The sequence below is a fragment of the Bactrocera tryoni genome, chromosome 2, assembly GCF_016617805.1.
Source record: "Bactrocera tryoni isolate S06 chromosome 2, CSIRO_BtryS06_freeze2, whole genome shotgun sequence".
Classification (NCBI taxonomy): Eukaryota; Metazoa; Arthropoda; class Insecta; order Diptera; family Tephritidae; genus Bactrocera; species Bactrocera tryoni.
Genome location: NC_052500.1, coordinates 18,549,379 through 18,565,017, shown reverse-complemented (window position 1 = coordinate 18,565,017; position 15,639 = coordinate 18,549,379). Strand labels below are relative to the sequence as shown.

The window sequence follows — 15,639 nt, the reverse complement described above, 5'->3', positions numbered from 1 at the left end:
TTTATAAATTTATAAGTTTTTGAATTGTAAAATTCAAAACCAATTCAAATTTATAAAAAAAATTTTAAATCGTAGCAAATAGTTCACAATATTATTGGAAAACATGTGCAATAATGGTTGCAAGTAATTTCTAGAAAATATATACATACGCGTTCAGTAGAATGTCAAGTGCCGTTATGGCCGGAAATGCCGTTTACTAACGGTCGCCATATTTTAACAAATATTTTAATTAAAATCTGCAAATTTTAGTTCTTGTTGGTAAAATTTTAAGTTTTTTGTGTAAAAAAATGCTTACCGACTTACAGGAATTATGGCCAACATGTAGAAAAAGCGCCTTACCGAAATCCAATGAATTGCAGTCAATAAATGTTGGAAAAACCTGGTAAGTTATAGGCATAACGGAGCACACACAACTGTTTTTAAAGCCGCTCTTTTATTTCCAATTATACAAAGTGATAAATTACGTTTAGCCATTACACAAGCTTCTAATGACCTACAACGTACACAAGATATTTCACACAGGCGTTCCGGCGAGGAGCTTTCTTTTCGTTCCATATCGCGTCTCTGTTATACAACTTTGCGGATCCATGAGCTACAAGTTGACGACTTATTGAGTAAGAAACGCTAAAATATTTTACAAAAGCATTATTAACGCCACAGTTCAATTGCTATAGATAAATCAAAAGAACTAGTAACTCAGAGTAAAAACTGGTGCACAGTGCAAGCCAAAAAGCGAAGGTATTTTGCTGTATTTATCATAAAATTATACAGCTACATATTTATGTACATTATTTTTCAATAGTCTACCGACGCACTACTCCACTTACAACGCAAAGAGGAAGCGTCGGGCAACTGTGGAACATTCCTTCCAAGATTTCACAATTACAAATTTCACAGAATTGCTGGATGAGATAGCAAAATTTGTAGAATGGGGCAAAACCACAGAGATTGTGAATAAAAAGGTCCGTATACAGACATGTAGGAAAATTGCTAGTGTAATATGTAATTATACCCTGAACAAGTTATATTAAGTTTGTCATGTAGTTTGTAACACTTCGAAGAAAAGGTCGGAGACCCAATAAAATTTTTAGGGGGACAAACCGAGTTATTTAGCCAGGTCCGTCTGTTTTTGAGATATCGAGCTCTTGCAAGGAAACTTTTTTATTTGTGAAGTGTAGTATAACTTTGGTGCACCCAAAGTTGAAGATTTTTCTGGTTTTTTACTTACTTAGGTATCTAAAACTAAAAGCCACAGCAGGACAACTTGCATTCATATTCGTGAGATTACCATAAATGAGTTTGAATCGCATAATGAACAGTATTCTTACGATGAAGATGATGGCTTTGGCAATACCACGGATGACGGATTAGCCACGATTATACAATTGCTTGGAGGTACAGTATTCTATTGTTTATATAAAATTTGAAAGTAAAATGTTAATCAAAATAATGCATGTAGATGAACCTACAAAGGCTCCTAAAAGAAAGGTATGTACGTGTGTATGTGACAATTCTCAAATGTGTATATTTATTACATTTTAAACAATTTAGGCTGCAGATGCGCTTGCCGTTTGTGAGAAAAAACCAAGGAATAATGATGGTAAATACGATAAATGCATACATATCTACTTTTTTTTGCACAAATACTATTTGCACCACTTATAGCACCTCAAGAAGGTATTGAAATACCCGAAATCGAAACCGCACGTAGCGCTGTTGTAGAACACGAAACTAGCAGCCTATTCATACCAGCTCAAACAAATGTTAATGATAGTAATGTTAATGAATTAAGGTAATATTAGAGCTATTCTTAGTTTATGTTGTTCATAATATGAACCTAACGGTTTGTTTGATTAGTCCTGTGCGTACAGAACTATGTGTTATGCCCGCAACCGATTGCAGTGTTTTCTTTGAAAATAACGATAATTATGTTGAGGTACCTGAAAGTGCTAACTTGGATAATATAACCTCTATTCCTAATGAGACGACCAAAGTATGCAATTATCACAAGGTATTTCCTTTATTATTTTTATTATAGAGAATATCAATTTTTTCACTCTTTCGAATCCAGGAAAGCATTACTCCCAACGAACCTCTGAAGAAATTAAAATCTAAGCAAAGTAAAACCATTATCGATGCCTGTACGGCTTTAACACAATCCGAAATGCGTGCGCAAATACAAACACAAATTAACATTAAAGCCAAATTAAGGAAAATAAGAGCTAAAGTCAAGTGTAATAATGGACGGAGTTTTAACGGTAGAAAACACTACGAAAAATTGTTGCCTTCCGCCAAGGACTTATTAACTACACTTCAATATAAGTAATTTTGAGCTTTGAACTCCTGAGATACTTAAAACTATTATTAAACACAATTTACAGTTGTTTCGCATACAGGAAGTTAAAACTAAAGAACAAAACGAGACGTTCTAATTTGGAAGTTACTTCAGCGGGTGTTACATATCGCAATTTGCTACGGGATATTTTAAATTGTGAAATTACTGATAATTTGGCTACGCAAGTTTACACAAAATGGAACCACACTGAAAAGCGTAATCTACGAACTATGAATAATTTAACAAATTACAGGCCGTTAGAAAATGCTGAGATGCTACAACAGGACACTCGCTACAATGAAAGCTCACTATTGCCACAAAGTACAATGGAAGTTGATGTTTTCAATAATAATAATAATAATTTGCAGTATCCTAATGGAAATTGTGTAAGCTAATAGAGAGTATTATGTATTTGATAAAATAATTATATTTATACATATAGTCACCGTCGTACGAGCAGGATGAGTGGGGAGCTTACGATGTTATGATAAAGTTATTAAATATGTGGCGCTCCCAAATAGTGTTGGATGACGAAATCTCTGTGAAACTGCTTTTTCCACAAATTGCAATGAGTCGAAAAGCAGCTGCCAAGGCTTTCGGTGCATTATTGAGTATAACTTTAAGAATTTTATGAAATCGTTCAATACTGAAATAATTATATAAATTTTGCAGGGCTTGCCGCAAATGGTTTTATTATGTTATTTACAGCAGAGCATACAAAACATTTGCGATGTATCAAATTAGGCGCAGCTTCAAATAAACTCATAGAGGGAATCGAACTGAATAATGAAATTGTTTCCAGGCGTTCGAACAACGTATTGCGCATAATTGCAGGTTAAGTATTAAAATTCACATTGTTGTTATATTATATTGTTACTGTTTAAAAACTCGTTGAATTTGTTATAAAGTACATATATTACAAGTTGTTATAGCATTATCATTTAATCGTTACATTAAGATGTTACCATATTATTCATTTGTATGTCTGTAAAGAAAACATGAATTAAGAATAAATGAAATACCAATTGAAATAAATATTAACTAAATAATCTCAAAAAAAATAATAATAATAAAAAGTGTGTGTAATTAAAAATAAATTGTATTTTATACTTTATTAAATTTCCTACTCCAATAAAAAGTTTCAGTTTACTACCTTCGATTAGCTTAAATGCCTATTTGCTGAGCTAATCCTGTGTAAATATGAAGCGACATAAATCCCATGATAGAAGCAATCAGCGCTTTTACAGCAATTGTTGACCATGGTCCGAAGGTAAGCACGCTAAGTAGTCCTTCAAGCCAAACACCTTTAAATATTGTCAACGCTAATAAAATGGTCACTAAAGGTTTTAGTGTTTTGTTAAGATCATGCCTAGAGAAAAGCCACATCAAAGTGGCAGTGGTGATATGCTGCACCTATTAGATAATAAAAATTATTAACAAATTGATATTAACATAAACTTAAAATTTGCTGTTAATTTACCAATAAAACATTAGACTCTAGACATTTAAGTATGTAAATCCAGCTAAATTCTGTGCCACGTGCTCCAACCCAAAGCATAATACCACGAGAAAGTATAACTTCTGCAGCGGCCCACCCTAAGCCGGTTGTTATCAATTTATTGTGTCCTTTGCCTGGTATGCGTGAAAGTATCAAAGCGAAGCCTAGTAAATCGGCTACGTTAACACTACTCTTAAGAAACTCCTACAAAACCAATAAAAATTGTTATTTTACATAAACAATGTTATTTAATGAATTAAAAAATGGATTTACCGCTAAGAAACTGAATCCCTCCCCTGAACCATTCAGAGTGTCGGAATCGAAAAACGTAGCCAGCACAAGCATTTTGCACAGTTGAGTGAAAATATAAATACCACCGGCTTGTATACATTTCCAGAAGGCGCCATATTCAGAACTGTAAATGAGTTTATGGTTTTTAATAATCAATTGTCTTTCAAGATGTAGGTTAGCACTTTGACTTCAACTCCTATTTTTCTTTACTTACAGCCCAGAATACTTATAGGTGAGATAATATGGCACATAAACGAGAGCTACACAATTTCCAAAATGGTAAAGCGTCATTTTATATCCAATCAATTCAGAAAATTTATTTAAACACGTCAATTAATTATACTACTGCTAAATGTAGAAATATTTTTAGAAGAAGTGAAGTAGCAGGTGATTGTTGAACTTCGAATTCGTTTTTTAATAATCTTCGAAAACTATATAGCCAGATCAGATTCGGAGTACAGCTAAAAAATAAATAAAAACCATAAAATTTATTAGTTCCTTTCAATAAGTAAAAAATACCTATTTATTTACCACTCGTTTATAAAAAAATGGTCATAACATATTTGTATAAATACAAATATTCAATGAATTAAATTTACTAAATACAAATTTATTGCTTAGCGCCATCTATATAATTTAGAGTTGTCAATTAAATTATGTTGGGTTGACAGCTGTGAGAGAAAGACACGTATTACCTTGTTTTATTTTATATACTTTATTTTTTGTGGAAAAGCGACGATACATTATAGCAAAATAACGAAGCTGTTTATTCAAATGAAATAATTAGTTACAGCTACGTTTTCTACAACCAAATCCAATAAATTGTTGTGATCCGAACTGTGTACGTGGATTACAAAGCAATTATCCAAAAGTCCAAATGGTACATACATATGTGTATATGGATGCGTAAAAAGTGACGGATGTTTGGTTTTTATTGACAAAGAACATAGCAAGAGATTACTATAAAAAAGCGAACGCCAGGAGGAAAATCCAATAACTACTTAGTAGATTATGAGATGCCAACACGACGACGTCATTATCCACAAGAAACTACAAGATTCTATGAAGGATCCTATGAAGAGAGCTCAACACTAATTCCATCTCAAGGTCAGGCGCAGCAACAACAGTACAAAAATCCATTATTTGGTGGAGCAGTAGCTCCCACAACAAGTGGCAAGGAAACATTCGTCGGAGGTTCAACGCAAGAGTCAACCATACTTATTGGTGACTATAACCAACCAGCAACCAACGGTCTACAATATAACTCGAATAATAATAATTCGACAGTAGATCCCGACGATAAATATAGCAAAGCTAGCCGTCAGTGGAATTTTCGTTCGTTGTCCACACGTTTGCAGGCAACATCTGGCCAAGCAATACGCAACTTCATACAACAACCTTTGAGTGCTGCAGCTGCTGTCGTTACTGGAAATCATCCAGCGCAAGAATATAGCGCTTACACACAACTGACTCAATACGGAGATACGCAACAAATTCAAGGAGTTGAGGAAATAGAAGAAGAGGATCCTATATTTGAAAAGGAAGAAATATTCATAATGGCTTCACGTGATAGGACAGGAGAGTTTAATAACGCAATACGTTCATTGCAGTCACGTAATATAACACGGGCTGTGAATATTCGTGATCCACGTAAAGCGAAAGAGGTTCAGAGTTATTCAGAGTTTATGATGGTGGCCAAATATATAGGGAAAAATATTGCAAGTGCTTATGCCAAATTGGAAAAACTAACATTATGTGAGTATGAATATTTTCCGCCAATTTATGAATAACTTAACCTTACAGAGATTTTTTATATTACTATAGTGGCCAAAAAGAAAAGCCTATTCGATGATCGACCGCAAGAGATTCAAGAGCTAACATATATCATAAAAGGCGATTTAAATGCGCTCAATCAACAAATTGCACGTCTTCAGGATATTTCAAAGGATCAACGTCGTACAAGCTCTGGCAAACATCTGCAGTTACATTCCTCGAACATGGTATATGCATTACAATCCAAACTAGCCAGCATGGGCACAGACTTTAAACAGATATTAGAAGTACGTACAGAAAATCTCAAACATCAAAAGGCGCGTCGTGATCAGTTTGGACAGACACCAATTGCCGCGAGTACAGTCCGATCGAGTACAGCGAAACAAGGTTCGCTGCTTTTAAGCGAAGAGAACTCTGCCGTAAGCATTGATATGGCCGCCGGTGACACAACACCATTGCTAGGAGCTGTTGGTGGCAGTGGTATGCAGACGCAACAGCAAATTGCACTTTATGATGATTCCGATAGTTATGTGCAACAACGTGCTGAGACTATGCAAAATATTGAATCGACTATTGTAGAACTTGGCGGCATATTTCAGCAATTGGCACATATGGTTAAAGAACAGGAAGAAACTGTGGAGCGTATCGATACAAATATACAAGATGCCGAACTTAATATCGAAGCAGCACATGGTGAAATATTGAAGTACTTCCAAACCGTTTCCAAGAATCGGTGGCTGATGATTAAAATATTCGCAGTACTGATATTCTTTTTCATTTTCTTCGTTGTCTTTTTAACGTAATGACGTGTAAGTGTTGTCCATGTGAAATAAGATCGGTTTTATACGACACTTAATTGTGGTCATTATAATTAAAGTTGTGGAATTCTCAAAACTTGTATAGATATATTCTGTTTTCACTAAGCCTTACACGCTACTCAACGTATTGCCGCTTTAAAGGCACTGAAGTTCTGCCTGATATCAAAGCATTTACGGCGTGTTTGTGTATTTTTAATTCGGCAAGAAATAAAATGTTTAGTTTGGTGTATTTAACTTTTTTATCAACACATAACTATGACAATGTGTATTGTAATGATAAACCGATTTATGTAATTATCAATTTATAAAATAACATTAAAAAGTTTAAAATAAAATAAAAATTGTTATTGTCAATAAGAGAAGCCGAATGTTTGCATCAGTTTCAAAAAGAAGTGACAAAGAAAAAGCCAAAAACGTTTTATATTTTTTATGAAAACACTTATACTGTCCCACACAAAGAGCTCACTGATTTGAGTTTGTTAATAGTTAAGTTATCAGTTTGTAAACATAGCTTATCTCTAATCTATTCGTAGTCACTAGGAAACAGATTATGAGAGTTAAAATATTTATCAGAAACAATGTGTGAGCAAACAGGCGGTTTTGAATATCCACCAATTTATAAATCAGTTTTCAAACATCTTTATTTTCATTGTTTACAGGTGAACAAAAGTTTTGACAAGTCACGAAACACGTCTGCCAGCAAAGTGATTAAGAAAACACTGCTACTTTTGTTAAGTACGCAATTGACAACGTACACATACAACTGAACACGAAATAAATGTGTGTAGATGTGAAAGTAATTGAACCTAGCTGCTACAAGGCCGAAGAGCAAATATGTATAAATTCAAAACGCTACTTTTATCACTATTTAGTTGCACATGTGATTTATCTTTACTTCATCGTGATTAGATAAATAAAATGTATGCTAGTTTGTATATAAAATATTGTACATATTTACTAATACGATAGTGTCGATTAAGCTAGATATGATGTAGAAAACTTGATATCTTCATGAGTGATTTTTAGATTTTTTAATAATATTGATAAATAATTATTCGTTTTTTTTCTTTTATTAAAAAAAATCTCAATTTATGTAGTGCTTTTTGAAGCTTTTGCAATCAAGATGTTGATTACTAGCAACATTCTTAAATCTTTATAATTTGAGAATACAGTAGTAATAAATATGACTTTAATTCGTTCTCACGTACAACTCATAATTACCCAAAATCAAACTAATATTTCTTCATATTTGGTTTGTTCAGCTGGCTTCTTATAAGTGATGAGATGGTGGTAATTATAAATTTATTTATGTTTTTGTTTAATTTCGAGATCACTACATATTTTATTACTTCTACGTAGATATTAGCGCATAAACCATTCTGTAAAATAAAGGAAAATATTTAATTCGATTAACATATATGAATGCTCGTAACTTAATCAAAACTTACCCATAAATATAATAGAAGAATGAAATTAAGTAGATGGCTAACTTAATCCAACCCTCGCGCATATTTTTCGTCAAATTATCTGTGCTTAAAACAGTGGTTGGATCGTACAGACCTGCACCAGTCATGACAGGGCGATTTTTGTAGCTAAAAAGTAGACAAAAATACGAAATATTGTATTTTCATTTTGGGGAAGGGTGTATTGAACTTTCAGCTTCAAAAACATTTAAGTGATGATTCATGCTCGAAGTGCTATTTTTTATTCCCATAAATTCTTGGTTAAAGTTGAAGGCATTCTCGATATTAGAAAAATCTAAAATTATACTTACCGCCATATGTGGTAAGCAATTAACGGTATGTTAATACACAAGGAGAACCATTCGCCACACAACAGGAACAATAAATTGAGGAAAATATGAAGTAAATATTCGGGCAACACCAACTGTAAAAAATTTATAATTAGACTGACAAGTACTAATTTAATGGCCTACTTAAAATCTAGTGTGTGCATCTTCATTGTACTTACCGGGTTCAAGCTGTTACATTGATCTATGGGATTTTTATAGTCTGTTTTTAGCTCATCAAACGCGATTACATGAAATATAGCGAAAAATATTAAAAATGCATCGCCTATTAAAGCCACTATATAAGTGAACGCTGCGAAATTAAAAGCCATGTTTGAACTATTTGTTGATAAATATTTCACTGGCTAAGTTTTATTTAATACTCTGTGATGTGATAAAATTTGTTACAAATCGGTGATCTAGATGAATTCTTTACAAATGTCGGGTGGAAAAACAAATTTCACATCAATCTGATTTTTCTACAAAAGTCCAAAATTCGAGGTTTTGACAGTTGTCACTTATGAAGTGTGGCCAGACTAACGAATATGAAATATGTTAAATGTAATGTATGAAAGTAAAATATTTATATATGCAAATATCCAATATCAGATAATTGGTTAATAGCTAGTACATGTGCAGTTAAGGCGGCATTTGTTTAGAATTTCTGTAAATAGTGAAATCAGGCGTGAAAATGCTTAATAATAAGAGTCTTTTTAGAAACAATTAAAAAAGATAAAAATGCTAAAAATCGCAACTTTTATATCTTATTTATCACACAGGTATTTTTTAATAGAGCTCATTATTTAATTTCCCCTTCTATAGGTTGTTACCATATTAAATGAAAGTTTAAGTTAAAAATATAAAATATATTACATATGTATACTATAAGCTATTACTAAAAATTTATATAATATCAGAATATTCTATATACGTACATAAATTTGCAACCCTTACTAAAGAATTATCAACAGCTGATATTGGCAAGTACCCCACAAGGGGACAAAGAACAATAAATCCCATTTGGAAAAATAAGTTTTACATTATATCCGTCAAAAGAAAAAATTATATACTACACAACGTAAGTTTATTGGTATTTGGTTTTGCTTTTTATCCACTTGAGGTGATAAGATAGCAATAAAAGTGTAAATTTTTCTAGCTTGAGCATGAATAACAAAATTTGCTAAACTTCGGTGTATTATTGCACCATCTGCTGCATTCATTCAACTGTCTACATATTAACAATCCTCGCAGAAAAACGCTTATCAATATACAGTATTGGATAAAATTTAGTAATTTGTGTGATTACTACGTAAATTCCACTTTACGGATATGAGCTTTCTCCATCTGCAACGTTTAGTCGCTTTATTTGTAGTTTTTAGTTATGTTAATGCTGAAATTACAACGACACAAAATGTATTACAATCAAATCACGACATTACTGTGGATGAATCGCAAATTTCAACCAAAACAAAGGATATACCGGTGAGTACACGTAATGCTGATGCAGTTTTGGCAATGTGCCCCAGTATGTTGAATTACGTATTCGACAATGCGACGCCACGTGAGGAAGCCAGTGCTGGCACATTTGAAGAGTATATAAGATTGGATACCGGATTAGGCGAAGATGTCGATTCACTATCATGCTTAGCTGCTTGTTGTAAAAAGGCACGAACCAATGATACATGTAATGTGGTTTTCATATACAAAAACAAATGCTATCACGTACGGTGCCATAGCAATGAGGGTTGCCTGCCGAAGCAGCGTAAACAAGGGAAGGATCGTTTGCAAATGATGTTGGTCAGTCCGGTACGAAAGCATGACGCTGGAGATGAGAATCTCACGTGGCTGGACGTGATCAAAGCCATGAAAATTGATGAAGGTGGTATTAATATGCCAACAGCAGATGATGCTGAAAGTGCCAGTGGTGGTGAGCGAGTACCTAATTCGCTGAGTTTTTGGAAGCAGCCGCATAAATTTCGTTATTTGAGTAGAAACCAGGTGGGTAAAAATAAAGAAGAAAATATTCTGAGGTATTAAGTTTTTATATTTCTTTTCGTAAAGGAAATGGCCTATGAAGACGATGATGAATTACAACCTAATAATGATAAGCGCGCGAAATCAATTTCAAGAAGTGGTGATGATTTGTCCTTCTTTGGTTCAGACCTTCCAAGAGAATTCAAATACGTGCAATGCGAATTGGACTTATCTGAAATGGGTGCAATTAGTCGTTGTGGCCCAAAAGAGGAGTGTGTACGTGTACGTCCAAATTCAGCACTTGGTTTTTGTCAATGCCTTACTGGATTAGTACGTAATCAGCAAGGTGAATGTATAACATCTGAAGCAAGTGCAGCTGATTATTCCATATTAGACGAAATCAATTCTCAACGTCTGCCAATGTCAGCTGCTGCCTCAGAGCTTCTACCATCCGTTATTGAAGATGACGACCATATGACAGCGGCCACGGTAAAAGCTGAAACCGACAAGAAATTGGTGGTTTCCGTTGTATCAAAAGAGGTGCGTTTGCCAGAAAAAGAAGTGACTTTGGCAGCGTTTACAGTGCCGGACGAGGAGACCAGTGGTAGCAAATATAAATATTTATGGACGCTTATAACACAACCGAAAGGTCCTATGAATGGTACCATATCCGATCAAAGTCAGTCAAAAGTGCGACTTTCTAATCTCTCCGAGGGCTTGTATATCTTCAAAGTGTCTGTATCTGGTGATAATGGCACCTATGGGGAAGCAATGGCCAATGTCACCGTATTACCAGAAAAGCGCATTAATCGTGTGCCACAAGTGGTGATCAAACCGAAAGAGCAAACTATACGCTTACCAATTACAAATGCTATATTAGACGGTAGTACAAGTACTGATGACGATAAAATTATCAGCTGGCATTGGGAAGTTGTGCAAGGACCCATCGGTTATCAACCCAAATTGCCAGAGGTGAATATACTACAATTGGGTGATCTTACTTCGCCTGGTAATTACACTTTCAAATTGACCGTTTCTGATTCTGACAACGTGACGAATTCGACAACGGCTAATATAACAGTACTCAAGGGCACGGACTATCCACCAGTGGCTAATGCCGGTGAGTGGTGAATATAGAAAAAATGTTGCAGGTTTTTTATTCAAAAAAAACTCTGATGTTTTTCAGGCGATGCTGTAATTTTATATCTGCCAAATAATAATGTGACCTTGAATGGCACTGCGAGCACTGATGATCACGAAATCGTTGCATGGGAATGGACAAAAGATGCTGGTGATGATACAAAAGCGGTTGATATGCAAAATACACGCACACCATATTTGCAGGTAACACTGGAGTATATATATATTTTTTACGGTGCGTAAAAATATTCGTTTTACTTTGTACAGCTCTCCAATTTGGAGGAAGGTATTTATACTTTCGTTTTGAAAGTAACTGATGGCAGTGGACAATCCAGTACAGCCAAAGTGAATGTGTTTGTGAAAGCACAAACAAATACACCACCAATTGCTGTTGCGGGTGGAAATCAGGTAACTAATGCTTGGATATTGCCTTTATAGATTCAAGCAATTTAAAAAAAAAATTGCAATTATCATATTAGACTATAAACTTGCCGAGGAATTGGGTAATTTTGAATGGTTCAGCCTCAACGGATGACATACGCATAAAAAGCTACTTGTGGAGAGAAAAGTCGGGGCCTAACACAGCAGTGCTGGCCAATAGCACAGTAGTGGTGCGTTGTTCTTATAACCTAACCTTACTTTTATATTAAATTCAATTTGTATATTTTCTTTAAGGCTACGAACGCCACTTCCCTGACACTCGGTTTGTATGAATTTGTTTTGAGTGTGGTCGATGAGGATAATAATACAGCCACTGACAGTGTTTGGATAAAGGTGGTGCAAGGTAAGTACACAGTTATTCGCACATAATATAATATTTATTAAATGTGTGAAAGTAATTAATTTGCTGAACTCCCAACAGAGAAAAATGCTCCACCAGTCGCTAATGCCGGTGGCGATAAAAGCGTTACGTTGCCGCTCTCTGCATTGTATTTAAATGGCACTTCTTCATCGGATGATTTAGCTGTTGAGCGCTATGTTTGGACACGTGAAGATGCTAGCTTGGCAGCGGGTGTTGTTGTTGGTGACAGCGATAAGCGCCCAGTTATGATTGTATGTATACATGAGACTGTAAAATATGACAAAAAAAAAAAAAACAGAAAACAGCGCAATGTTTTGCCACGAAGTATGTAACAGCCCGAAGAAAACGTCGGAGACCCTATAAAGTGTATATATGTAAAATGATTTAACCAGTTTTTCTGGTTTTTAATGTTTTTTGCGCTGTTTTCCGTTATTATCAAATTTGTTTTTTGTATTTACACAAACAATTTTCTCTTGCAGCTAACAAATCTTGTGCATGGTCGTTATGTTTTCAAGTTAACTGTCTATGACGAACAAGGGCTGTCCAGCAGCGACACAGTCAGCATTATAGTGCATCCAGATCCACTGTTATTGAATCTGGTGCAATTAACAATACCGATGGGCCCTTCCGTGTTAAAACAATCGGAACTAAATTTAATTGTACAAAAAATTGGTTTGCTTTTGGGCGATATGAAAATCTTTGTGCGCGAACTTAAGTCTGATGGAAGGCGCGCAGATTCAACAATTCTAGTCTTCTATGTGGAGGTGTGTAATATTATTTATGTAGCAAAAAATTTGTATATTTATATTTTCTCTCATACATACACTTTTAAGTCCGCCGGCGCGGATGGACAAAGCCACCCGGTTAACGGTTTAACCGTCGAGCAATTGCTTAAAGACAAGCTCCAACGCGATGCTGGTCTGCTCGGCACCGATTTTACGGATATACGCACTACTGTATGCCAGAATAAATGTTCGGGTCATGGTATTTGTAATCCTATAACACGTGCATGCACCTGTGAGGCATTCTGGATGCCCTCTATAACTTATTACTGGGGCATAGAGGAAGCCAATTGCGGTAAGTAAATTTGCAACATGAAATGTGCAAAGAAAATGTATGTTTATACTTCGTATTTGCAGATTGGTCGATTCTATATGTTTTTGTTGGTATTATTATGAGCTTTTTACTATTGTCCGGCTTATTTTGGGGCATTACCTGTGCCTGTCGCCAAACGAAAAAACCACCGAAGCGACCAAAGTTACAAAAGTATTCTTTGATCGGGAATAATGATGAAGAAGCGCCACAATGTGAGTTCAGTAACTCTTTATTAGATTTTTTTTTAAATTATTTTTTAGTTTTTTTTGTTTATTATGAAAATTTAGTGTTTTTTATTATTAATTTTCAGTATTTTATTATTATTAATTTTCAGTATTTTTTATTATCCTTTATTATTTATTATATTTTTATTATGTTTTAATATTTTTTTTATTATTTTAGATTATTTTTTTATTATGTTTTATATTTTTTTTTATTATTTTTTTATAATTTTTTCTTTACTACCTTTATTGTAGTTTTTTTAATTTTGTTGTTTCATTACATTTCTTATATTTCTTATTACTTTTATAATTTTTTTATTTGTTAAATATATATTTTTTAATATTTTTATTATTCCGATCTATATTATCTTTATTAACATTATTCTTATTTTTATTAAGGAATTTTTAATTATTTTGTTTTTGTTTTAATTATTTCATAAATAAATTGTGTTTTTTTATTTTTTTAAATTGTTTTACTCTTATTTTTTCATATTATATTTACTCTATTATTCTTTCATTATAATTTTCATTGTTTTTTTTAATAACTTTTTTGCGAAATTTTTTTTTTTATAATATTATATATGTACATATATGTATATATTTTTATAATATTATTTATATATATTTTTTAACAATATTTTTTCTGATTAATTTTTTAATTTTTATTTTTTTATTGCTACTATTTATTTTTATTACTATTTTTTTATTACTACTATTTTGGTTTTATTATTATTATTATTTTTTACTGTTACTTGATTTTTTTTAGTTTTATTGTGATTAATTTTTTATATGTACTTTTTTGATTATTTTTAATTAATATAATTTTGTTTTTATTTAATATACTTTTATTATTATTATTATTATTAATTATTTTTTACTGCTACTTGCATTGTTCAACATAAATATTTATCTTCCACACACCAGTTTGTCGCACAACATCGCTGAGCGATTCTGAGACGGATTCCGATGTGCTCTTCGAGACACGCACAAAACCCAACGGCATTTTACGTTCGGGCAGCGCAGCGAAGCATAGTAAACACAACAGCCATGCTCCAAATAAATATGGTCTAACTAAATTGGGTCGAAAAGTAAAGACGTAAATGTATGTGTGTGTGATAATGTTTGCCGTATTGTTCCTTCTGCTACGTTCTTTGTTCCTTTGTGTTTAGATGAATGCAACGCATACATACATACGAAATAGTTTTGTCGATACCACTTCTTTTACAAGCGATTACTGTGTTAAATCTACTATATGTGAACAAGTTTTAGTTTTTACAAATAGATTTTAATTAAAAAGCATTTTTCAAAATGTGTGTTTTATGTTGCCACATTTTCCAAAGTTTCTTTTTACGCATTTTTTATAGTAAAAAACCAAACATTCAAAAGCTGGAGTGCATTCCACACTTTAAGTATTAAATACTAACTTTTTTTATACAATATTTATTTATGCAAGCAAAACTTCATATTCGTGCCCTTTGCTTAGATTTAATCATCGCATTTCAACTCCACATATAACTTATTTGTATTTTTATATATGTATGCATTTAATTAAGAAACAAAAGTGTCAGTAAACGGGTTTTCCGCTAGCTCGTTGTAAATGTGTGTAATGTAATTGAGTCTATGAACAACAACAAATGTACACTATGTCATTATGTATGAATTTACTTGTAAAGATTAAATAGTAAACTATTTACTTAAATAGTATTATGAAACCAAAAATTCTTTGTCTTTTTATTGGATAGAGTTGTATTTGGAATTAAAAATTTATCGTTCCCAGTACCGTTGGGTCTAAGTTACTGGAACGGACCCGGATTATTATCGGGTCAAGGCACTGTCAAATCGGAATTCGAAATTACTACAGGAATGTTTTCTGCCGCTACAACAACAACAACATTAAAAAAAA

The 15,639-nt window shown here is 33.3% G+C and overlaps 5 protein-coding genes and 1 long non-coding RNA gene across 6 annotated transcripts; 3 read left to right on the top strand and 3 right to left on the bottom strand.

Annotated features, from left to right (window-relative positions):
* Positions 1-148: 148 nt before the first annotated feature.
* LOC120767885 lies at positions 149-2,869 on the bottom strand. Its single transcript, XR_005704720.1, has 3 exons — positions 2,782-2,869; positions 296-624; positions 149-236 (listed from the first exon to the last, which is right to left on the bottom strand). It is a non-coding gene; the product is annotated as an uncharacterized LOC120767885 (long non-coding RNA).
* On the top strand, positions 212-3,201 carry LOC120767881. Its single transcript, XM_040094207.1, has 13 exons — positions 212-382; positions 454-614; positions 675-738; positions 803-962; positions 1,233-1,395; positions 1,460-1,488; positions 1,552-1,600; positions 1,666-1,792; positions 1,858-2,011; positions 2,072-2,322; positions 2,382-2,721; positions 2,778-2,946; positions 3,008-3,201. Exons 1-13 carry the CDS (start codon positions 288-290, stop codon positions 3,172-3,174), a joined length of 1,929 nt encoding a protein of 642 aa, XP_039950141.1. The 5' UTR covers positions 212-287; the 3' UTR covers positions 3,175-3,201.
* On the bottom strand, positions 3,196-4,511 carry LOC120767882 (transmembrane protein 147). Its single transcript, XM_040094208.1, has 5 exons — positions 4,339-4,511; positions 4,107-4,248; positions 3,816-4,037; positions 3,489-3,748; positions 3,196-3,320 (listed from the first exon to the last, which is right to left on the bottom strand). The coding sequence occupies exons 1-4, from the start codon at positions 4,413-4,415 to the stop codon at positions 3,500-3,502; spliced, it is 690 nt and encodes a 229-aa protein (XP_039950142.1). The 5' UTR covers positions 4,416-4,511; the 3' UTR covers positions 3,196-3,320; positions 3,489-3,499.
* A 282-nt stretch (positions 4,512-4,793) lies between these two features.
* On the top strand, positions 4,794-7,129 carry LOC120768054 (syntaxin-5). The gene is made up of 2 exons (XM_040094571.1): positions 4,794-5,879; positions 5,949-7,129. Exons 1-2 carry the CDS (start codon positions 5,141-5,143, stop codon positions 6,698-6,700), a joined length of 1,491 nt encoding a protein of 496 aa, XP_039950505.1. The 5' UTR covers positions 4,794-5,140; the 3' UTR covers positions 6,701-7,129.
* A 167-nt stretch (positions 7,130-7,296) lies between these two features.
* On the bottom strand, positions 7,297-9,012 carry LOC120768055 (protein cornichon). The gene is made up of 4 exons (XM_040094572.1): positions 8,687-9,012; positions 8,490-8,602; positions 8,164-8,307; positions 7,297-8,094 (listed from the first exon to the last, which is right to left on the bottom strand). The coding sequence occupies exons 1-4, from the start codon at positions 8,834-8,836 to the stop codon at positions 8,067-8,069; spliced, it is 435 nt and encodes a 144-aa protein (XP_039950506.1). The 5' UTR covers positions 8,837-9,012; the 3' UTR covers positions 7,297-8,066.
* Positions 9,013-9,491: 479 nt separating this feature from the next.
* Positions 9,492-15,455, top strand: LOC120768121 (dyslexia-associated protein KIAA0319-like protein). The gene is made up of 12 exons (XM_040094673.1): positions 9,492-9,582; positions 9,661-10,502; positions 10,566-11,598; positions 11,665-11,822; positions 11,886-12,026; positions 12,098-12,229; positions 12,294-12,402; positions 12,481-12,671; positions 12,900-13,184; positions 13,254-13,497; positions 13,560-13,727; positions 14,661-15,455. Exons 2-12 carry the CDS (start codon positions 9,834-9,836, stop codon positions 14,834-14,836), a joined length of 3,306 nt encoding a protein of 1,101 aa, XP_039950607.1. The 5' UTR covers positions 9,492-9,582; positions 9,661-9,833; the 3' UTR covers positions 14,837-15,455.
* Positions 15,456-15,639: the final 184 nt, after the last annotated feature.

What these genes read in the sequence shown, in the direction of transcription:
- LOC120767881 (XM_040094207.1), top strand. Translation starts at nt 288, where the DNA reads ATGCTTACCGACTTACAGGAATTATGGCCAACATGTAGAAAAAGCGCC. An exon ending in ATAAATGTTGGAAAAACCTG is followed by an intron (nt 383 to 453) that starts GTAAGTTATAGG and finishes AATTATACAAAG; the next exon opens with TGATAAATTACGTTTAGCCA. An exon ending in GATTATACAATTGCTTGGAG is followed by an intron (nt 1,396 to 1,459) that starts GTACAGTATTCT and finishes TAATGCATGTAG; the next exon opens with ATGAACCTACAAAGGCTCCT.
- LOC120767882 (XM_040094208.1), bottom strand. Translation starts at nt 4,415, where the DNA reads ATGACGCTTTACCATTTTGGAAATTGTGTAGCTCTCGTTTATGTGCCA. An exon ending in ACCTATAAGTATTCTGGGCT is followed by an intron (nt 4,249 to 4,338) that starts GTAAGTAAAGAA and finishes ACTCATTTACAG; the next exon opens with TTCTGAATATGGCGCCTTCT. An exon ending in AGGGATTCAGTTTCTTAGCG is followed by an intron (nt 4,038 to 4,106) that starts GTAAATCCATTT and finishes TTGGTTTTGTAG; the next exon opens with GAGTTTCTTAAGAGTAGTGT.
- LOC120768054 (XM_040094571.1), top strand. Translation starts at nt 5,141, where the DNA reads ATGCCAACACGACGACGTCATTATCCACAAGAAACTACAAGATTCTAT. An exon ending in ATTGGAAAAACTAACATTAT is followed by an intron (nt 5,880 to 5,948) that starts GTGAGTATGAAT and finishes ATATTACTATAG; the next exon opens with TGGCCAAAAAGAAAAGCCTA.
- LOC120768055 (XM_040094572.1), bottom strand. Translation starts at nt 8,836, where the DNA reads ATGGCTTTTAATTTCGCAGCGTTCACTTATATAGTGGCTTTAATAGGC. An exon ending in ATTGCTTACCACATATGGCG is followed by an intron (nt 8,308 to 8,489) that starts GTAAGTATAATT and finishes TCTACTTTTTAG; the next exon opens with CTACAAAAATCGCCCTGTCA. An exon ending in TTCTTCTATTATATTTATGG is followed by an intron (nt 8,095 to 8,163) that starts GTAAGTTTTGAT and finishes TTTATTTTACAG; the next exon opens with AATGGTTTATGCGCTAATAT.
- LOC120768121 (XM_040094673.1), top strand. Translation starts at nt 9,834, where the DNA reads ATGAGCTTTCTCCATCTGCAACGTTTAGTCGCTTTATTTGTAGTTTTT. An exon ending in TCCACCAGTGGCTAATGCCG is followed by an intron (nt 11,599 to 11,664) that starts GTGAGTGGTGAA and finishes GATGTTTTTCAG; the next exon opens with GCGATGCTGTAATTTTATAT. An exon ending in TTGGATAAAGGTGGTGCAAG is followed by an intron (nt 12,403 to 12,480) that starts GTAAGTACACAG and finishes AACTCCCAACAG; the next exon opens with AGAAAAATGCTCCACCAGTC.